Source organism: Cheilinus undulatus, linkage group 20 (genome assembly GCF_018320785.1).
Source record: "Cheilinus undulatus linkage group 20, ASM1832078v1, whole genome shotgun sequence".
In the NCBI taxonomy this organism is placed as follows: Eukaryota; Metazoa; Chordata; class Actinopteri; order Labriformes; family Labridae; genus Cheilinus; species Cheilinus undulatus.
Window position 1 is genome coordinate 16,276,235 of NC_054884.1, and position 22,734 is coordinate 16,298,968.

Genomic DNA, 22,734 nt, shown 5'->3' on the forward strand with positions numbered 1-22,734 from the left:
GTACAGTAAAAGGGGGATCTGCCAGGGCCGGGAATTGATTGAGAGTCTTGCCTCGCTGTTACCTAATAAGGACAGTTGGCAAAGTCAGCGCGTGAAGGACTCGAGGCCATAAGCTGTTGAATTATGCAAGAGTGGAGCAGCTTGTTCCTTCAAAGCATGAATCAAAAGTTTAAAAAAAAAAAAAAAAATCACGGAGGTTGTGTGATTGTTTGATTTGGACCGTGCAGGCGCTAGGACCTGGGACACGTGCGCGTAATAGTTAGCCAGAGGGTGGAGACGGTGAACAATGAGGGAGCTGACTGGTAGGACCAGCACAGGAGCAACATCTGAGACCAAACTCCCCCTCCCTCCTCCCTTCACTCACCCCCCGAGTCCCACTGGACTGAGGGACGCAACGCACAGACGGGTTTGACAGCGCGCGCAAGACGCGGAGTTTGGAGAGATTTTTATGCTGATTCGTCCGCGCGCGCCGCAGAGAGTAGAGGTCTACTGAGCCCCCCCGCGTGGATGTGAATGAATGGGTTCGCCTCCGTGTTTGTATGTGTGTGTGGTGCCGAAGTGGGTCATGCGGACCACTGGAGGAGCGAAAGATAAACACGCTGCACCCTCCTCCTCCTCCCGCTGCTGCTGCCGCTGCTGCCTGGCAGGTTGAGATGGTGGGCGCTCAGAGGAGGGATCCCAGCCTGTGTCCTCATCTCAGTCAGCATCAGATGATGCTTTGATTTAATCCGCCTCCCAAGAAAGTCATAAACTGGAAAAAAAAGCATCTTTAGGCGCAGGGCTGGAATCATCTTCACAAGGAGAGAGAGCACAACGCACGGACCTCATCCAGGCTCTGTCAGCTGCTTTTCATTTTCTTTTAAGCTGCACGGTTTTCCTCGCATCTACTGTAACTGATCGATAATTCCCTTTAAACGCGAGGAGATCCATCCATCAGTTCCCTCAGCAGAGCAGATCAGAGCCGAGCAGAGCGCAGCAGCTCTGCGCGCCGAGCGGATGCAGGACCATGGAGGAGAGAGACAGGTCGCCAGCAGGTGAGTGAGTAACACCTAGATGCACCCTGAGGTACCTGAAACCAGGTCAGACTGCATTGGCTGCTGCCTGCAAAGAAAATAAGGGTCTTTGGACGCAGGTTAGATCTTGTGCTTCATGATTTTGATTGAAGCTTTGATTTGATGTGTCTAAACTTCGACTCACTCCTCAGACAATACCCACAAATGAATCATAAATTCGTCCTTGAAAGCCTGCTGTGTAATGAAAAGAAATGTCAGCAGTATTAGTCAGCACCCAGCTTTAATTGCATGAGGATATGATTAACTCTAACTGGGTTTAATGCCTGAGCTGTGATTTAATTCCTCATTTCACCCACATAACTCATGATACCTGCACCTATGTGTTTTTCCTCTCAGCTTGATGGATGTGAGGGCATCCGGGGCACTCCACTTCTAATGGTCCTCTTATACTTTGTCCAGAGCAGACAGGTGATATCTCATCCTTAATGCTGTCTAATGCATTTAAATGAGCAGCTGACTTGACAGAGAAAAAAAAAAACACATAAAAGCAAAGTTTGCAGGATGGTAATGGACTCTGCAGATGATACATAAGGGTTTGCTTTTGTCAAAAAAAAAAAGAAGCTTGTATTGGTCAGCGGTAACAGGCAGTAATGGCAGGGGTATTACTTTAAAGGGCAAGCTCATGACAAAATGAAAAATATTCCATCTAAGTAGCTGTCTCATGAGCATTATTACCCTCAAAGCTGCAGGACAGAAAGTATTCTGTTATTTTTGTGCCGCATAAACAACAGCAATCAACCAGACAAAGCCCAATAGAGTGCATTTAATATTAATGGTTATAGTAAGCAAATAATTCACCTTGTAAAAAGCGGAATCAGATGAACTTTTATGAGCATACATTTGCATATAAACGAGCAAGCTTAAACACGAGTGAGGAAGCATTGTTACAAAGCAGAATATTTCTTAAAATAAAGCAAAAAGTTTGCAAACATGCCCCAAATACTCTTTGCTAACAGGGTAAATAAGGCAGTATTGCATCATGTTTCCAGAAAATGACCCAATCTAACAGCTGGCACAGACACAATGGAAAATCAGTTTTGCATCAAGGTTTCACCAAATTACATAAAAAAAAAAAAACCCATTAACCCATTAAAAATGAACCATAAGACTCAGATTAGCGGCCATAACAAAAACATTTCCGCCCAGCGAACAAAAAGGACAAAACATTGTCCGTTACGGGACAAATAAAGGACAAGGAGCATTTTTAAACTTCCTCTTTTAAGATTTATTATAAAATAAGTGCAGAATACATCCCAACCTGCCGCCATGTCAGTGAGAACAGCTGCCTAATGATAGATCTGTCAATCAACGCGTCTGTGTGGGTGTATGTGATTATAGCTCTCATACAAACACATATTAGACATAATTTACCTTAATGTATATCGTCAATCTATTTCATGTTTTATTTTTATCATATTTTATTATCTGGTTAATCAATATTTAATGTATCAGCAGTATGCTCTTGTTTTTATTTGATTTCACATCAGATCCTCTATATTGCCTCTGCAGCAAATGCCAATACCCAGTCATGTAATGAAAGGATGGATTTGAACTGAAGAGAGAAGGGGGGGGGGGTTAACTGCACCCTCAGCAATCAACATTAGTGCACTGATTGTGTTTAGAGGCTATTGTGTATGAGCTTGATCCCTGTATACTGTTAGATTGCCTTGAAGTAGAGGGCAAAATGGGAAAGAAATCCTCCTTAGCCGTGCTGTTACATCATTAAGCCACCCCCCTTTCAGACCCCATTTCTGAGCTCATATTAGTGTCCCATTTCCTCATGTATTTGACATCAAAGGGATGCAGACTATAGCATGTGGTACAAAGAGAGGGATGCTTCAATTCAGTCTCACTGGAGTCCTCCAACCCCCCCTTGTGTGGTCACATGGAGCCTCCCTGTTAGAACTTGAGGCTACTGGATTGTAATAGAGTGGGGGTTAGGTACAGTACACTATGTTCTCTGGGTAGCTTATTGCAGTGTTTCACCACTAAATTATATTTTTTGCAGGACACAGAGAGAATGAGGATGGTGATGACATGGCGCCCTTTGGTTTCTAATCCTGATGCCTTAATCCTGAACTACAACATTGATGTTTTCTGGAGTGGGATGTTTAGTTGTTGGTATTGTTTTTACAGGAGTTAGGTGGATTAGTTTGACCATTGAGAACAACATATGGTCCATTTGATCTTAGAGTCATCCATGCAGGAAATCTATGTATTTCCACTATGACCTTTCAGCATGTAAGTGACCATTCGGCAGCCATCTTCCTCTGATAAAATGTTTAGAACTCTGATATTATAACATTGTATTGCCTTATTTTAGACTGCTTATCATATTTGGCAGGGAGTTGGTGATTCATTAAGGTTGGGCGTACACTACGCAATTCAAGCTGAATCAAACATCATCTGACTCTGACCCGATTACTGAGTAGCATAGTTTGTTTTGCAGTCAAGCCATACTGCAGCCTGATCATGCCTTGTTTGTACTGCAGTATACTGGGGGACAGGACAGCAGATCACGGCCTGATCTGTTTCTGGCTTGATGAATCCCCGACATATTTCATATTTGCCAGTTGGACACAACTGAAGTTTACTTGGATTCTTTTAGGCAGGTGTCTCATGTTCCTTCCCCTTAACATCCATCCATCCATGGAGCCTATCCCAGCTGTCATCGGGCATCGGGAATATTTATTATTTTTGTTCAGCTGCTAGTTGTGTTTGCTGGTGATGCTGTTTGTGAACTAGGGAGCACTTTTGTCTTTTTATTGAGTCGTGCAAAAAGAGACAACAAAAATGCAGATAGACTTGACTTTGGAGCACTAGGGTCGTGCCTGACCATTGGATCATGACAGTGTCAGATCCAGTGCTGGGGTAGTTACTCCAAAAAAAGTAATCCATTACACAAAACTAGTTACTTTCTAAAATGTATTATATTGTAACAAGATACATTACTTAGTTACAGCTAAAAGCAACTAGTTACAATACAAGTTAAATTACTTTTGCATTACTCCTTCTCACCTAAGATCTTCTGTAACTTAATTGCCTATAAAAAAATTACAATGCTAAACCTTCCACATTAGTGTAATGTAATGTAAAGGCACTATTTCATGCAGTAAAAGGCGTAAGGATACCTGAGTGAAAACACAACAAGAATTGATGTTACAAGATGAACCTTTAATGTGTTCCACAATAAATTAGTCAGCATCTGAGTCCGTCCGTTGTGTAATGTTCAAACTACAATCAGCTCCCTATTCTCCTGTTGTTCTTGCCAATAATGAAAGATCAGATTTTACTGTACAACTCCTCAGTAGCTAATCAGTTCTCAGTTCTTAAAGTAAACTTTAAATTAAATACTCTTTGCATTCCTTCAGTAGATTTATAAACCAGTACTTTTACATTTACTTTAGTGAATTTAACCTGGGTAACTGTATTTGTTAAATTGTCCCTCTGGTATAATGTTACAATCGCTCAACTAGAAAGCGAGTGTATGCTAATGCTAAGCTCTGACTGGCTAATGACTAAGTAAATATATGGTTCTAACTTCAAATATGGCTGCAGTCTCTGTAGAATTTCAGTATGTTTTCTCTCCCATTGTCAGGATAGAGTAAATTAATGATGACTTGTCAGTTTCTCTGCATTCCAGCCTGAGTGGATTTTTCAAGAAAACAGCCACATTATGAATTTTTCAGGTGGGATGTGTGACTTAAAGCAGGGGAGAAAAGGACAACAAAGGCGAGAGTAGATTCGAGGAAAGCCAGGGATTGGTAGCCCAGTAGGATCCCGAGAACAGGTGATTTGTCAGAGGGAGTGTCTGTGGCCTGGGCCGCTGATTCACCCATCTCAGCCCAGCAGGTCGTCTCCCCAGGCTTGTGCTGATGGAGGCTCTACACCCACCAACTCACCAGCTTCGATTTTTCATGAAAGGTGATTCAGTATTTTTATTTTCGAGTGGGGAACAGAGTGTCCTGACTGCAACTGGCTGTCACGAAAAGGCCTATTTTGGTTTGATTGAGTGATAGATTGTGTAGGATCACAGCGATTTGTTATTACTCCACACAATGAAACACAAAGGAGAGGAACACACAAAGACAGATTTAGAAAACACACAGTCTATATGTGCATCTCTGCATGCAGCGTTTTAATTTTCATAACTGACAGGGAGAAAAACCACATCAGTCACATCTTATTTCACTCACTTTGACCCGAAGGCAAGGCACATTGGGCATTTTGACAGTAAATTGGACACGAGAGATCAGTCCTCGCCCGTAATGACTCTTCAGCCGAGAGCAAAGCAACTGGTCCATTAGTGACGGTGAGAGGTAGAGACGCGAGGCAGGCTCCGCCATCTATTTATTTCTTTCATTAGTCCCTCGTTTACATTTTCAAGACAGGAGACAAAGAGGAGAGGAGGGAGGAAAGCTCCATGTAAGAGGGAAAACACTGTGTAAAGCTGCCATCCTTGAGACCTCCCTCCCTGTCTTGTGTACGATAAAGTAGGCTACATATTTTACAGCTGAATGTGGAGCATCAATTCTGTTGCTGAGAATGTTATCATTGCACCATTTCAATTAAGCTCACTCCCACATGTGAATTCGTATTCATGTTGGAACCTCACTCCTATTAAGTCTTAATGCACTAATCAATTTCATGTCACAGTTCATTGCAACAGTATCACTCACATAGTTTACTGTGGAAGAGCCAGTAGCTCTCTGAATACACAACCACTGTCTTTAATAAAAGTCCCATGACAGCGCAACAGACAAAAGTGGACATGCCAGGATTCTCATTTATGTACTTATTTGTTATACAATGACTGGATTGTTATTTTTAGACCAGTTCTAAATAGGAATGTTATTAAAAACACTGTTTGACGTACTTTAGAAATCAAAGGGTCTATTGCCATGCCAGTATGCTAATACAATCATAATGGGTTAACTTATAATGACGTGCATACAAACTCATAAATTATGAGTATCATAGCATGTTACTATGAGCATGTATGAATATCATTATGGGCAGTGATGGCATGCTAACATGCTCATAAAAACATGATAGCATAACCACAAAGCAATGGTAAGCCTATCATAGCATGCCATTATGAGCATGCTAGCAACTCATATGGGCCATAATGACAAGCTAACATGCTCACAATGACATGCCTTTATACACATAATGTCATGCTAACATACACATAGTGACATTTTAACATACACATAGTGACATGCTAACATACATATGGTGACATGCTAACATGCACATAATAACATGCTAACATACAAATAGTGACATACATACACATTGTGACATCCTAACATATGCATAATGACATGCTAACATACAAAAAGTGACATGCTAACATACACATAATGTAATGCAAACATACATATTGTGACAAGCTAACATAAGCATAGTGACATACTAACATACGTATAGAGACATGCTGACATACAAAAAGTGACATGCTAACATACGCATAATGACAACCTAACAAACACATAATGTAATGCAAACATACATATCGTGACAAGCTAACATAAGCTTAGTGACATGCTAACATACACACAAAGGCATCTTAATATGCTCATAGTGAAATGCTAATACACATAGTGACATGCTAACATGCTCATAATGACATGCTAATAACAGCAAGCTAACATACACATAAGCTCACATTCTGAATTCAGCTTTGTCGGCGGAGAAGAAATTTATCTTACTTGTCTTCTTGAAGATCAAATCTCCAGGTTTAAATCTGCTTCTTATACAGATTGATGATCTGTACATTGTAGTCATGTCTCCTTTAAGACATTTCCTTGCATAAAAGACAATTTTAGGCATACGGAGAAATTTCAAACAGAATTTATATACCAGTTCAAGGAAAATTAAAGTGCTGTGAGCCAACTTGAACTGCCTTGCTAGCAATAATGTACAGTAAGGAACACTCCGAGAATAGCATCGTGGGAGATGTCAGCTCAAAAAAGCCATAGATGGACACATGTCCTAGTGATGTGCAAACATGCTGATAATGTCATGCTAACATACTCATTATGAGAGAGGTTAAATGTAGGTATCATGTTAGATAAGCATGGTAGCATGCTGGGTAATTAGCACCTACACATGGAACCTGCTGAGAAAGTAAAAAAGGCTAGAAGAAAACCTGTAGGATCAACACTGGAACATGGACCTGGATTTGAACGACAAAATTCATACCACTCTTCAAATATTTCTTCTCATTTCACTGAAAACCACAAATGACAACTTGAAGAAGCATAAAGAAACAAAAAAATGTTGTTTTGGCTGCCCATGGGGACTTCACTTGTCCTGTACAAAATGAGAGGTACTATCCAAAAAATGCATCGGCTGCTTTCTCTAAACAGTACAGTTTTTTTTTTCTTTTTCAAGAAAATGTAAACACTGGCTTTGACTCTGCATGAAGTTAAACATTTTACTAGAAACCAACCCAACAGCAGGCATTGAAATACATCATAGTCAATTTTTAGCTTCCTAAGATGTCAAGGGATCATGCCTAGGAAACAAATAGTCAAGACAGTCTGGTGGTGGACCCTAGAGCTCAAAGTTTTGTTTACCTTAAGCTAAAAATGTGTTCTGTCAGCTTAGAAAATAGAGTTAAAATAGCTATTTTAGATTTTTAACACAATTTATTTTTTTAACCTTGTACTGTCCGTTCAGTCCTACAGTGTTTTTTTAACCAAACAGGGAAATTCAGTCACCAAGATCAGTGGTAGTCTTCCTTTTGAGATCACCAGTCTTCTTAAAACTTCCATCCTCTAGCTGTTGAAGTATTGGAGTTATTAAATTGATGACATGCTATTATCGCCTTTAATGAGACAGTATATGACTAAGGAGAAAAAGAGGCCTCACTGGGTTCATCTTTATCCTCATTTCCTGCTAAGTGCTTATGGGAGAAAAGGTCACCTGCTCACAACGTTTAATCTCACGTGTGACACCTCAGGTTGGCTACAACAAGTTTTCCAGGCCATTGCGGTGCTTAGTGGGACATGAAAAAGTGAGCTGTATTTCCAGGCAACAACCGGATTTTTTAAGAGGGTTACATTGGGGGTGCACTCAGCTGTGTTTGAATAATTGCTTAATGGAACGAGGTTGTCAATCTGTATTTGAGGGGAAATTAATAGCTGGGAAACAGATTGTTGCTGCTGAGTGAGAACCTTCTATCTCCACTTTGGGGAGTTATGACAAACAGGCCTATTTGAAATTTAAGGCACTCCTGAGCTGTTTTGTATCATTTGTATTGGGAGCATGGTGCTGTTGCTATGTCTCTGAGGACAGTGGAGGTGCAGAGGGCATCATGGGAGATCAGCCGGGCATGTGGCTGAGGTTGAGCACGAATGCTGAGTCGAGCAGAGTCTCACAGCTGCTCCCGTCTCAGAGGTATAAACACAAAGGGTCTTTGATAGAGTGTCACTTAGCGGCTGATACTCGACCTTCCAGCACACAAACACAATTATCTCCCACAGACCACGTAACTTCGTCCCCACACCTCCGGACTGCGGAGAGAAACCATCTCCCGGCCACTCATCATAATTCAGGACTCTTAATCCAGTTCTGCAGAGGAAATGAGAGCAGAGAATCATGGGCTTTTAGGTGGGGTGTGTTTTTGTCTTTGTGGGCGCTGAGTAATGTGATTAAGATCCATGCTCTAGTGCGGCACATTCTGCTTGTGGAAAGAAAGCTGGTAAACAAGTGCTCCCCTCGCTCTGATGGAGGCTTTCGGGGGGCCGCTCAGGGTGGGCGGTCAGAGGAAATGTCTGTCTGTCCTGTTTTTAATGTTTAATCATCGAAGTTGGACCGCAGAGCGTTCTGGAAAAGAATCAACCTTTGTGTTGACTCGCTGAGGGCTATACAGTGGGCACGCTCAGTATGAGTAGGCTACAATATTCATAGTCTCTTATATAATCATGCTTGTGATAAAATCAAGATGCAAGACATTTCTACAGGCGCTCTTTCCACAGCAGTGTTTTTTTTCCTTTCTTTTTCTTGGATAAAGAGGGACAAGCCAAGAACACAAGGCTGCATCCTATTTTAGCTTTTCGCTGTCTAATCTCTATATTTATCCCACTCTTCCCACAAGATAGCCGAGGAACCTCAACACCTTCATAGCGTCTCAACAAAACTCCCTCTTGCCATGTTTTCATCAGCTGAATGTTTGCTTCCAAAATTCACCTGACAGCCGACAAAAACAGTTTTAAAACAAGAATCTGGGCTGCAGGGAAGAGACCAAACAAAGGGCGACACCACCGTCTTTGAACAAGGATGCATTAAGGCCATCAGCAAAATTGTCTGTGCTGATTTGATGCCTGAGAGTGTTGTGCATGATTGGATGATTAAATGTGATTGTTTGTGTCAGGAGGGGGGTTGAAGAGAGACAATGGCTACAATCATTAGTGCGATCCACTTCATTTGCTCTAAAGGTCCGTTTAATGGGGTCTGGTTGATAGCTTTCTGTTGTTTTTACCTACTGTTTACAATGATGCACGGCCAATCAGCAGCATTTGCTGATTTTTGTCGGTCGGCATACTCAAGAAGTCTTAATCAGAGTTTTTCCCTCTGAGGAACACTTTGACCTATTTCAAACTTGTACAAATCAGCATCAACTTTTCCTTAGTTTTTCTTTAGCTTCAGCAATTTCACAGAAATACTTGAACTGCTGTGTTAACTAAATATGTATGAAATGTGAAAGTAAGATAAAAATGAAAGTGGAAGTTATACAAACTCTTGTGAATTAAACAATGAAGTGATCAAAATGCATTTGAATTAAAAAAGATGGAATTAATTATGAATTGATCTGACTAATTTGAAGTTGATTTGATGAAAAATGTTGCAAAATTTAAAATTTTGATTGTTTTTCATTCACCATTTATCATTAGCAGACTAAAAATTTTCATGTGTCACACAAGAAAAGAGGAATCAAGGGTAGAAGTTATAAAAAATGATGATCTAAATTAATTTGATTTGAATTATTATAGAATCAAAATGCATGTGAATTAAAAATCAAGTGTAAAAAATGTAATCTAGTTTTTAAATAATAATTTATCATTTACAATATGTATTTTTTTTATATGTATACGTTGTTTTCAGAGTTGTAAAGCCCCACACTCAGCCAGGCAAATTAGTCAGCAAGTCTGCCAGAGGCACTCCTGGCCCACAGTGACTCAGACCACCAGCACCCAGCAAAAACATCCTGGATCTCAAGCAGAAGGCATATTTTTCGAGAGGGTTCTGGCTGGAGACCGTACATCTCTGAGGACCATTGTTCATCCGAGACACTGTATATCTAAGGAAGGAAGTGTCATGACTTGCCAGTACTACTTACTTCCATTTTTAAATAAAAAAAAATCAACTTTATCCATAAAGAAAGTCTGGCAGTTACATCCATTAAATAACCACATTGCAAACATTACAGACTAAGAGACATTTCGTAACTAAAACTGAGAAAAGGGACAAAGGTCTACTCTGGGATTAAATTATACATAGTTCTTTTTTAGAAGTAGTTACACTAATGTTGGCTTGCTTTAGCCTTGTTAGCTTTAGATAAAGCTAACATAGCTATGCTAGCTACATAATTAACACTACATAAGCCAATGTAGCCATGTTAGCTTTAGCAAACATAGTTAAGGCTAACATAGCTATGTAGACAACATACTGTACTTTGATAGCTTACATAGCTACTTTCTGAGCTTAGCTTTGGCTACACTGGCTATGTAGCTACATTAGCTCCATAGCTATGTTGTCTACAGCCAAGCAGTGTTAATTTTGGCAGCTATTTTTAATTTTTCTCTGCACTCGTCCAACCTGCGGTCCCTGCTGTCTGCAGCTGGGAGACAGAAGAGATACAGATGCATTGTTTTTTTTTTTTTTTTTTTTTACAGATTTACCACTAGTAGAGAAATATCACGGATTTTGAAAGTCAGACGAAAACTGCATTACATTTTAGTCTGGTTTTCGTCATTTTGACAAAAACTAAACTTACTTTTTGTCAGTTTTAGTCTAGTTTTTGGTCATGGAAATAAAAGGCTGTCGATGTTTTAGTCATAGTTTTAGTTGACGAAATTAACACTGCAGCCAAGTTAGCATTTTAACATGAGCTTTGGCAAATGTAGCTAAAGTTAATTTAACCAAGCAGATAACATAGATACTTGCTTATAAAGCTGCCCTGTGAACTTATCATTAGCTTTGTAGCTTGCAGCTTCATTAGCTACCATAGTTTCGTAAGCGGCGTATGGTACACAGCAAACAGAGCTAGCTGATTCTGACTTTTAGGGTTTGGTAGCCTGACCCTTACCTTACCCTAACCCTAAATGGAATTAAATCCAATTTTATTTTGAAAGTTTTTGCGTGCACTTCTGTTCTGATATAAGATGTCTCAGATGAAAGGTCATATGCGAGATGAACAGGCTGCAGCCAGACTGAATTGTATTTTTTTGATTTTCTAACCGTAAATCATCATTTTGTCAATAGAACATTGTAATTATATTAAAGTGTTGGTGTTAAAGCTTGGTTGTTAATATTATTTTATCTCTCAGATCCTTGTGGAGATTTTTTTAAAGATTTATTTTTGAGATTTTTAGTGTCTTTATTTGGCAGAGGAGGACAGTGGATAGAGTCAGAAATGGGATGAGAGTGGGGAGAGACATGCGGCAAAGGGCCACAGGCCGGATTTGAACCCAGGCCGCCCGCGTACATGGGTTGCGTCTTTAGACCACAAGGCCATCTGAGCACCCCGTTCATGGAGCTTTTAGGAAAGACACTGACGTCAATGACCTTTTATTTTTAAATTGTTATGGACATTGACAGATAGGAAATGCCTCGTGGGGATGATGTTATAATACCTACACTTTGATATCACTTTAAAGTTCTAGCAACACAATGATTGCTGTTTTTATGGTTAGAAAATTAGAAAAATATGCCACCTGCCTGAGATCTGCTGTGATCTGACTCACTGTGGGTCAGGAGTGTTACTGACAGGCCTGCTGGCTAACTTCACCTGGCTGAGCCTGGAGCTTGTATGAAATTTATCACAATTTTTCCATTAAAATATATTGTTATCACTTCATTATTCCATTCAGATGGTTTTTTATTACCTCAGCTTTTATCATATAATGTTTGTTACTTTCACCCTTCACTGATATGCTGTCCAGGTTAAAAGCACAACTCTTTGTTCCTCCATCCACCCTTATTGTTTCTGAACATGAACACAAGCATCCACAGGTGATATACCTTACCAGCATGTATACACCTCAAGGCTGTCAGCTTTCTCCATTTGTTTCCATTTGTTAGTCCTTCTACCTGCTCGTATTGATTTTCCCATAGCTGTCTGCCAGTAAGTGCTGTCTGAGACTGGCCATATCTGAAAGCAAGCAGAGTGATCTACAGGGACAGCAAGAAGTCCAATACATTTACTGAAAGCACTTTCCCTGTTGATGCCTTCCCTGAATCGATTGTATGGAAATGAGGGTCTGTTAAATCCGTCCTGATTTAACTACCCATTGGGACATGATGCACAGTCATAAATATATGGGTGCGTGCCAAGAAAAATCAAGCCACCAAAGAGTATTTTGTCATAAACACATAAATTTAAACCGCCTGACATTATCACTGCAGAATATAAATGCTCAAAACACCGTTATCTCCTTTTTCTTCAGTCTGCCGCACAGCGTAAAGGCGAGCCTGTCTCTTTCTCCATCTGGGCCCGGACGGGTGGGCAGCGGCGGGGGCTCCCCTACGTCCAAGATGGGCTACTGTGGAGGAGTGCCTGTGGAGGACATGCAAGCCTTGGCCATCACCTCTCTGTCAGCAGCAGATGTAGCCAAACAGTATGAGCACATCCGAGAGCTGGGGAAGGGCACGTATGGGAAGGTGGATCTGGTGGCTCATCGGACACAAGGTGAGTCAGTCAAGGTGTTATTGTTTCAAATGTTGCCAGTTGGACTGATTATATATTCAATATTGACAAAGTAGAAGGCACATTGGTTAGACCTTAACGACCATTTTGTGCCAATCTCTTCTTTTTTGGCAAGGTTATAAAAGCCATCCACAGTTATATTATGTGACTACCAATCCAGCAGATGTTGCACTTACCAAAACGCCCCTGCTCCAGTGAGCCACCATCTCTTCCTCTGTGTTCTGATAAGTGCAAGTATACCGTGTCAATTCTTCTTAAAGTGGCTTGAGAGTCTATGTACATGAAGGGTATATGTAAGTCTTGGTCCAGTGAAGACAGAATGTTTACCATGCCAGATGCCAAAAATGAAAGGACCAGAAAATAATTGGCTAAGGAATTTAAACACAACTATTACTCTTTTTCAAACTAGCCACAAGCTTGCTGCCTACTTCAAACCCCAAAAGCTCATCAGAGACAGACTGACGTGTCAAATTCTTGCAAGGTAACTCTACTGAGTTAGTCTTGTATGATGGGCCCCATTTATTAGGCTTTAAGGGGCCCAATGATTGCTGTGGGCGGGCTTGTAGATCACTACAAACAGTTTCAACATGCAGTCTTCCAAAGCTTACATACCCACACTGCAAAGACAGTGTGTCGAAAGGCATTTGTTGTGGACTGTATGTTAAGCCCAGTTATAAAAATTCTAAAATGGACATATTTAAGTGCCGAATCTTCAGTTTTTTGTAAGTCTATTCTGGTTCTTAAGAGGTCAAATTGGTTGACTATGCTCCGTTATCTTTTTTTTGGGGACTAAACTCTGACATTGTGTCCCTACATAAAATACCATGAGTGGACCTCACCCAAATTGTGGTAGGGCTAATGACCCTTTGCCAAGATGTATCCTCTTATGTCACTTACTTTACAATATCTGTTTTCACTGAGCTCTTTGATTATGAAACAATTGAAAAAACCCTGCAATTTGAGTGTAAACTATGATTAATTTGTTCTTAGCAACAGTCTGATTTTTACCTCCACTGATAGTGAACAGCTTCCTGCCGAGCTCAAGTTATGTAGTGTCTTCCCAAAGGCCATACACACCTACCACATCATGTTTTGCTGCCCTGACTGACCTGTAATGATTGTGACAGACAGAATGTTTGTTGTTGAAGGTTCTGCCCTTCCCAAACACCGCAACGAGGTGTTGCCCAGATGAATGTGAAACATACATCCATGCAATTGACATGTGAAAAAATGTAGTGTGCCAGGATACATAAATGCTATGTGGTGTCATCTGGATGATACAACAAAGATTTATACATAATGCCAAAGTAGTCTAACCTGACACGCAAGTTAGATTGTTTCTTATATATCCAGTACATGATATATATTTGATATTCATCTGCAAAAGCTCCTATACAAAGCATTTGGGCAGGGAAGGACTTTTCAAAAAACATTTCAGAAGGTGACTGGATGTAACCTCACACATCCATCTGGTAAACCACTCATAGGCAGCATTTGGGAAAAGGCAGAGCCTTGGTAAAAAACTCTGTCTCTGTCAAACATTCAATATGGGCTAATCAGAGTGATAAGACAAAGGGAGGTAGTAAACATGGAGCTTGTTTATGGATAAAACTTATGGCAAGGCCGGCCAAGGGGAGCGCAAAAACATCTCTGCAAAGATAAGCTTTCAGTGTGTCTCTTTGCTCTTTTAATAAAGAAATAAAGACCAGATTTGATAAAACTGCTGCTTTACTATGGCTACATCCATGCTAATTGCTACACTGGCAGTGGCCATTGTTTATATTGGCTCACAGTACAACTTAACCCTACCTGTCCTATTGCAAACTCATGCCAAAGCAGGTCAAGAGACGAGTGAAAACATTTTTTCCATGAAAGCTTTCAGTGCCATTCTTCGCTCTTTATTAAATAAAGGAATGTGGTTCAAGTCTCAGAAAACTGCCACTATACTACAGCTACACCAGAGCTAAACACTACACTGGTAGCAGCTATTGCTATCAGCTTCCAGTACAACTAAACCCTGCCTGTAGCTGCCAGCTCCTCTCTTTAAATGAAGCTGATTGGTCAGGTTAGTTTGTTTCAAATTGGAGCTCTGCAGGATGGATTTGCCTGATGCCAGACATGCAATCTGTTCAATCTATCTGCTTTGCAAGGTTAAAAGAAGTCTATCAAGTTACTTTTCTTAGAGGGCAATGCAGCAGCTTAAAAAGCTGTAAGTTTCATACTGGCAAAAAGAGATAAACATAAAGCAACTATATGACATGCAAGATCATACAAGATCCCACTCGTCTCCACCTGCTGTGAATTTTCCTGAATGCAACCTGCTGTGCTTGTACATTGGCTTACCCCACTTTTCTGCGGAAATGTAACCAGAGGACTGGTGAAGTTGGGTATATTTGGTAAATTTGGGTAAAATTGTCCATTTGCATTCACATATAGCCTACAGCTCATCCTGACACTTTTGGAAATCTTTAATAGTGAATATATGTGAAAGCGACTCAAGTTAAGAGACAGCATCAACAACAGTAATGTAAGCTGACTCATAGCAGATGTCTGAATGTAGCAATCAATAAAAACCTTCATCATTTGATGGCTAATGGCTTCCAGGATTGCATTGCAGCTGACGTATTCACCGCTTCTGCCCTTGACAAGGACTGTTTCCTTCATCCAGCTAACGCTCAATAAAAAGCAACATTACTCACACTTCAAACAGAAGCAGGAATGACTCTGACATAAAAAAAATCTAGTCCTTGCCTACAGTATCTGTATCTTAATGCAGAATCTTTCAACAGAGATTAACTTCAGCACACATTACAACTGGAGGAGAACCCAGCTTGGGCAGATCGGTGTGATGTCCCTGGGTACAGAGCCTCAATATTCATTCAGAGCACAGTTTAAAAGATTTGTGTAAGATTTTTTCAGGTGTAATGTTAATCCTTGGTTGCAAGAAAATCAAAGTTATTGAGCTGGATTAGGCTGACAGTGGTATAACTAAGCAATGTAAAGTAGTGCTGAGTGAGGCTGAGAGGGCAGCAGAGATTAGTTGTACTACAAGCACTCTACACGGTATCTGTAAGCTGCAGCTGGGATTGTGGGCTGCTTGTTGTAAGTGTGTAATGGAGGTGAGATTCATTCGCTGTATGTTTTTGTGTGGATGAATGTAGCTGGTACAAAAACACTGTAGGGTGGTCTTTCCTTTCCCCAACAATTTCAGGTAAACTCACGTTTTGGATACCACTTGTGGTACTTAGATCATTTATTCACATATGTAAATATTTATGTCTGATATTCCCAGGCACCAAAATGGCCTTGAAGTTTGTCACCAAGAACAAGACGAAGCTGAAGAGTTTCCTGCGGGAGTACAGTCTAACCGGCTCGCTCAGCTGCAGCCCGTTCATCATCAAAGTCTTGGACGTGCTGTTTGAGACGGAGGACAGCTACGTGTTTGGACAAGAATACGCCCCAGCTGGGGACCTCTTTGACATCATTCCCCCACAGGTAATGCTAACATCCTTTCTTTCCAGCCAGTCACCCTCCTCGCTCAGCCAAAGCTGCTCCAATCAGCCGCCATGTTCAAACATAGAGGTTTTAACAAGCTCTCATGGGATTGGAGCCTCATCTCTGTCCTGGTTTCCTCTCTGCACAGTGTTCTTACTTTAGTTATTTTCCTGACTTCAAGGTTCAGTTGAAGATTCATTAAAATGGTTGCAGTGGAACTGAAAATGAAGACTGTTTTATTACAGTTTCACCTCATCATTCCTACAGTCAATACAGCCATGATCTCTTTTCTTGCATCAGTTCTACTCACCTTGTACTGAATTAATCTGCCTGCAATGCTAGACGTTTTCTTGTTTCTTTTCCTCTCAGGTGGGTCTCCCAGAGGAAATGGTCAAACGCTGCATGCAACAACTGGGCTTGGCGCTGGACTTCATGCACAGTAAAAGTCTGGTGCATCGGGATGTCAAGCCGGAGAACGTGCTCCTATTTGACCGCGAGTGCCGCCGCATCAAGCTAGCTGACTTTGGCATGACACGACGAGTGGGCTGCCGTGTGAAAAGGGTGAGCGGCACCATTCCCTACACAGCGCCTGAGGTGTGCCGGGCCAGTCGCGCTGAGGGTTTCCTTGTGACCACCAGTCTGGATGTGTGGGCGTTTGGTGTGCTAGTCTTTTGTATGCTGACAGGAAATTTCCCATGGGAGGCAGCACTGCCGGCAGATGCCTTTTACGAGGAGTTTCGACGCTGGCAGAAAGCAGGCTGTCCGGTGGGAACGTACCCGTCTCAGTGGCGCCGCTTCACTGATGATGCCTTGCGCATGTTTCAGAGGCTGCTCGCTGCTGAGCCGGAAAAACGCTGCGGGGTCAAAGATGTCTTCTGCTTTGTCAAGTATGAGCTGGTCAGCGAGCTCAGGCGCAGAGCGTCCTGCAGAGCAAAGAGGGGTGAGAGGTCAAGCTCTGGAGTTTGTACCGGCAGTTGCACTTCCTCTTCGACTTCCACTACATCACGTTCCTCCCACAGACACCCCGAGCCCTCCACCCCTCCAGGAACGTCATGCCTGCGCCCAGCACCACTCAAACGCAGCGTCCTCTCAGACCCATTATCTCCAAGAGAGGAATCTGGGCCGCACCAGTCTCCAGGCCGAGACAAGAACAAAAGCCAGATGGTGATGGCAACGGCAATCGAAATCTGTGTGTGACCACGCCAATGTCCGCAGAGGAGGCTGGATGGCTTTTCACAGTAATAACAAGCTTTGAAGAGGTGTTAATGACTACCACAGACAGTGAAACAGGAGAGGTACTCGACATGAAATAGAAGCTCAGGATCACATCACCGGCTGTGGAAATGCAAATCATCAATCAGTGGTTCACGTTTGGACAGCTTATCACTGGCACATGCCGTTTAAGGTTTGATTTGTGACCAAAGACTGCTTAGCTGAGAAGCTTTGCTGGCAGTGTTTAGGAGTCTGCTGATGTCGTTCCTCTCAGCAGCTCATTTCGCCATCCAGACGTTTGTCTTGTTCTGCTCATACACTGTGGTGGTGCTAATGATTCTATAATTAGAAACTCCATAGAGACTGATTTCTCACTTGTCACTCCATGTTTCTTTACCTTTTATGTCTCTATACTAGAGTTTCTTTATCTCAGAATGCTACCTCTGGGGAGGCCGTGACTTTTCAGTCAGGGGGGCTGGTGATCCAGAGGAAATCTACGCAACTACATTCAACTGCCATTTCTTGGACTTCCTGCCAACTTCCAATGCATAAAGTTTCTCTTCAAGAAAAGGTGTTACACTGAAAAAAAAAAAAAAGAAATCTTCCTGTAGCAGTTTGTATGAGACGTCTTTTCATGTAGGTGTCGAGACTTAGAGTTAGTTTCTCAGAGATAGGCATCACCTCAGGACACTTCAGTGATTCACTTCCTGTTTTATTAGTAATGGAAACCCATCGAGCGGCCAGTAAACACATCTGCTGTTTCTGAACTGCTCTCAGTGAGATTCACTTCCAGTGTAACTCGATTGAATGCAGGGATTGTACATCTTCTGACTGGAAAAAGGCGAGGAACAACGAAGAGAAGAAGAAAAACAACTTTTTAGTGTTTCTTTTCTACCTGCTGTGTGTGTTTGGGTTGTGTGTGTGTGATTCAAATGCTAAAGCACAAGTTTTGTAAAGGACGAGAAATCTTAAAGTTAAATATGACTCTGTATTGTAAATAATTTGATATTTCTAGGAGTGCACTGGTAATATCAGGTAGTTCATTAAGTAGCCGTACTACTTTTCTACAAAAAGGGGAAGGGGTTTTAATGTTTTATAGTTACTGTCTGGGTAATGCACTGTATGTAGCAACAAAATATGACAAAATGTACAGTATATCACAAAAAAACTCTTCAGAGAAATATTATCACAACATTTAACATGGTAGCAGATGCTTTTCTCTTTTTTTTGGGTTTATTTGAACTTTATGCTTTCTTGAGCCAGGAAGGACAGAAATGAGTGATTAGGCTTCAATCATCTCTCACTTTCTTTGATATTGACGGTAAAATGAGCAACATCCTTTTATGTGGTGCTTCCTGGTTGCCAGTGATTACAGCTCATTCAGTCAGCTTGCCACCAAGCGGTCCAGTTCAGTTTTGCTCAGTTTGGCCCACAGTTGTTAGCATTCCTATTAAGGTTTGAAACGACATTGATTAATAGTGCACAAGACTGATTGCCAACATTAGGACTGTAAAAATGAACAGTGCCAGTCATCTCATTAATGGTTGCATTGTTTGGTTCAGTATTAGAAGATAATGGCTCTTTATCAGCCTTACAGTTTGGCAGTCGGAGATGAGCCTCTTTGAAAGTCACATACAGGAGGAAAATGTAGAGATCCTAAGACGTGGACTGGGATGTACAACAGCATTCTATGGCTCGATGCTAACAAATAAGACAGTCTGACTGCAGTCTGCAGATCTCAGACACCCCCCTTGAAGACCACCATAGTGAGATGCTCCCTCTGTCAGAACTAAAACACACACACTTCAACTTTCGAAATTAAATCAGATTAAACTTCCAGGTAGGTGACAGGTTAAGGTAAGTGATACCAAAAGTCAAAAGCCTGACCTTCACAACCTGGTAACAACATGTTTAATAAAGAAGAGTGAAAAATCTGCTTACAGGAAAAAAGATAGTCTTCCATGAAAGCACTAACACAGCTAATGAATCTACATTGCCTTAATGGCTACGTAGCTAATGCAGCTAAATCCAAAGCTACAGAGCTATGCTAGCTATGTTAGGTACATAAGCTACATAGCTAATGTAGCTATGTAGCTAAATCTAAAGCTTACGAAGATATGTAGCTACATGGGCAATGTAGCTACATGATGAATGTAGCTAAAGCAGACAAAATGTAAGTTTCTGCTATGTTTGCTAAAGCTAGACCCATTTTAGGAGTAGTTATGCGAAAGGTGGCTCACTTTGGCTCTGATATGTTCAGCTAAAGCTAAGGCAACTATCTAAGCTTACGTAGTATCGCTAACAACATAGCTAGTGAAGTTCTGGTAGCTAAAGCTAAAGAAGCTGAAGTGAGCCACCGCTTGTGTAACTACTTTTACAGGTCGACTGATCCGGGGGTTGACATCAGAAGTTTTTCTTTTTATCATTATTATTTATGAAATGTTGCTTAGTCTGTAATGTTTGCATTGTGATTATTTCATGAATGTAACTGCCATTTTTTAAAAATAAAGTTTAATTCTAAAAAAACTTCTATAAAGTTGTACTGGCAAATTACGTCACTTCCATTCTGACAGATGCGGTGCTCACCTTAGTGGTCTTAGATCTATGTTTTGCCACCAGACCCCTCTCGCAAATAAGGTAAATAACATTTATTTAGCTAACATATAATGTTTCTTAGGTCGTTTTCACACCTGATAGTTGGGGGACTCGGCCCGTTTTGGAACAGAAATGGCAACATTGTTGCACTTTCCTTTGGTTTGGTTCACATTCACACTGCTCTCTTGGTCAAGCGGACCAAACCATCTGAACACCTACGACCTCTGCCCGCTAGGGGCGCTGTCGCCACGAACAAACGGTAACTAAGAAGAAAAGAAGGCGTAGAAGAAGACGAAACTCCTTCCACCAGTCTTTTTTCCACATAAACAATGAAAAAACACCAGCAAGGCAATGAGCTGTCCAACATGTTCTTCTTAACATGAGATGAATAAATAAGCATGGACTACGACGTGTTGCTATGGTTACCCAGATGCAAAGCGAGGTACCTACATGTGTTCGAGTGTATTAAATCACATATAAATCCGTATATCATTACGTTTTATGCCACTTCCAGCCTTTGGTTCACTAGTTGGTCCACTTTGCTTTCACACCTCTAACGAATTGCACCAGGGTTCGTTTGGAAGTGGACCGAGACCCCCTGTTTTAAAGTGGACCAGAGTCCGCTTGTTTGGTCCACACCATAGTTCTTGTGAGCTTTCACACCACTCCAAACAAACCAGACTATCCAGGGAAATGGACCAGAGCTGTTTAAAGTGGACCAAGCAGCTCTGGTGTGAATGAGCCCTTAGTTACTTTAAGCAATGATCCATTTGACTTGACAACTCGAAGTCAAATAGATATTTAATTGATCACTTACATAAAAATATTCAATAAAATTAATCTTATGTTCCTTAAATTATGTTAATTTCTTTGCACCTCAGTTGTGTCCCTAGACAATACTTGCTCCTTTTTCTTCTCTTGTCATTTAATGGTAGCCAGCAAACAGATTTTTGATGTGCTACAGTCATCATCTGGTGATTGTAATTAAAACTAGGCATCTGTAAGGAACAATGGAAAACAATATAGTTTAAATTAAGATTGGCCTAAGAGTTGCATGAAATTTTTGATATTTTTAGAAACAATAACTGAATATACAACATTGCTCATCCCTTGCTTTAACCTCAAAGGAAACATTAAGTTTGAGAAATTTTCGGAAGAACCATGTATGTATTGGTATTAGCAAGAATGATTTTGGAAATATCAGCATATTGTCAAAAATCCATTTTCATACATCCCTAATTTCAGAGTTGTATTTACATCATGTGATAGGATGTCAGCCAGTCATTAAAACAAGTGCTTGACCACTTCATTACTACTTTCTAAAGATGGCGATTACTTGCTATCCCACCAATCAGATAGTGTTGCGGGCTGGACATCCGGGAGACTGGTGGGCGAAAGCAGAACCAGAGGAGAAGTCACAACACCTCTACAAATGCTGAATGTCAGACCCAATAATGGGACAACCTCTAGTTTCCACTGTCAAAAATAACAGAGCCTTAATGATGCACTCTTCCAGCACCCTTGGAGTCCTAAGAGGAACTATAAAAACCTAAAATATTCACTGCAGTCCATTGATTGATTGAAAGAATAATGACTTGACATGCAACAGTGGTAATAATGGACAAACACATAATCATATTTGAAAAGCCTGTGAATTTCAGAAAAGGAAATCCAAGAAAGAGCACAAAATGCTGGATTTCCTCCGCCACTGCTATTTAATCAAAGTGTTAACTTCTTTTTCTTTTCTGGCTTTAATGGCGGGCTATAGTGTTGAATTGCTATGATGTCGTGCTATTGCATGGCTGACGCAGCTCTCACTCTTCACCACCAAGTCAGAAATGTAAGCCTGATCATGTTTTCTGTACTAAACTGTGCTGAACCAAACAGGACCGCTTGGTGAAAACGTACCATACAAGCAGTTAAGAGGTGCTCTTCGTGTCAACATCCTACTGTTGCAAAAGGTGCTCCAGTATTTTATCTGCTACATGCAGCACTATCTCTTCTCACTTGTAGTTGGAGGAAAAATCTTCCTTCCTCTCGTTGGAAATGACCTGAATGTATCTTGAGAATCGCCGAGCCCAGGTGTTGATTGTCTGGAGGGATGACCACGGTGTCAGTCGCTGCTGTTCTGTGAGTTGATGATTGAACCTGAGCTGTTCATGCACTTCCAAACAGATACTTCTCATTATGAAAGCAGAGACAGTACGATTAGTGTGAATGCTTCAACGCGTGCTCATTACCATCAATTTTCTTGCTTGAATTGCGTTGCTGTTATGTCACTCTGGAGTGTGCGTGTCTGTGTCATTGTTCCACTATGTGCCAGTCCTCACTTTCCTTATTTTCCCCACTCCTCCCTTGACAGCCCATCAGCCCTGCCGCTAAAATGACAGCGCTGGTGCTCCTCTGGTTTTGGCTTCTGTC

General features: G+C 41.2%; 1 protein-coding gene across 1 annotated transcript; it reads left to right on the plus strand.

Annotated features, from left to right (window-relative positions):
• The first annotated feature begins 424 nt into the window (after positions 1-424).
• On the plus strand, positions 425-20,104 carry sbk1 (SH3 domain binding kinase 1). The gene is made up of 4 exons (XM_041815949.1): positions 425-1,034; positions 12,752-12,993; positions 16,304-16,506; positions 16,876-20,104. The coding sequence occupies exons 1-4, from the start codon at positions 997-999 to the stop codon at positions 17,701-17,703; spliced, it is 1,311 nt and encodes a 436-aa protein (XP_041671883.1). The 5' UTR covers positions 425-996; the 3' UTR covers positions 17,704-20,104.
• The last annotated feature ends 2,630 nt before the right edge of the window (positions 20,105-22,734 follow it).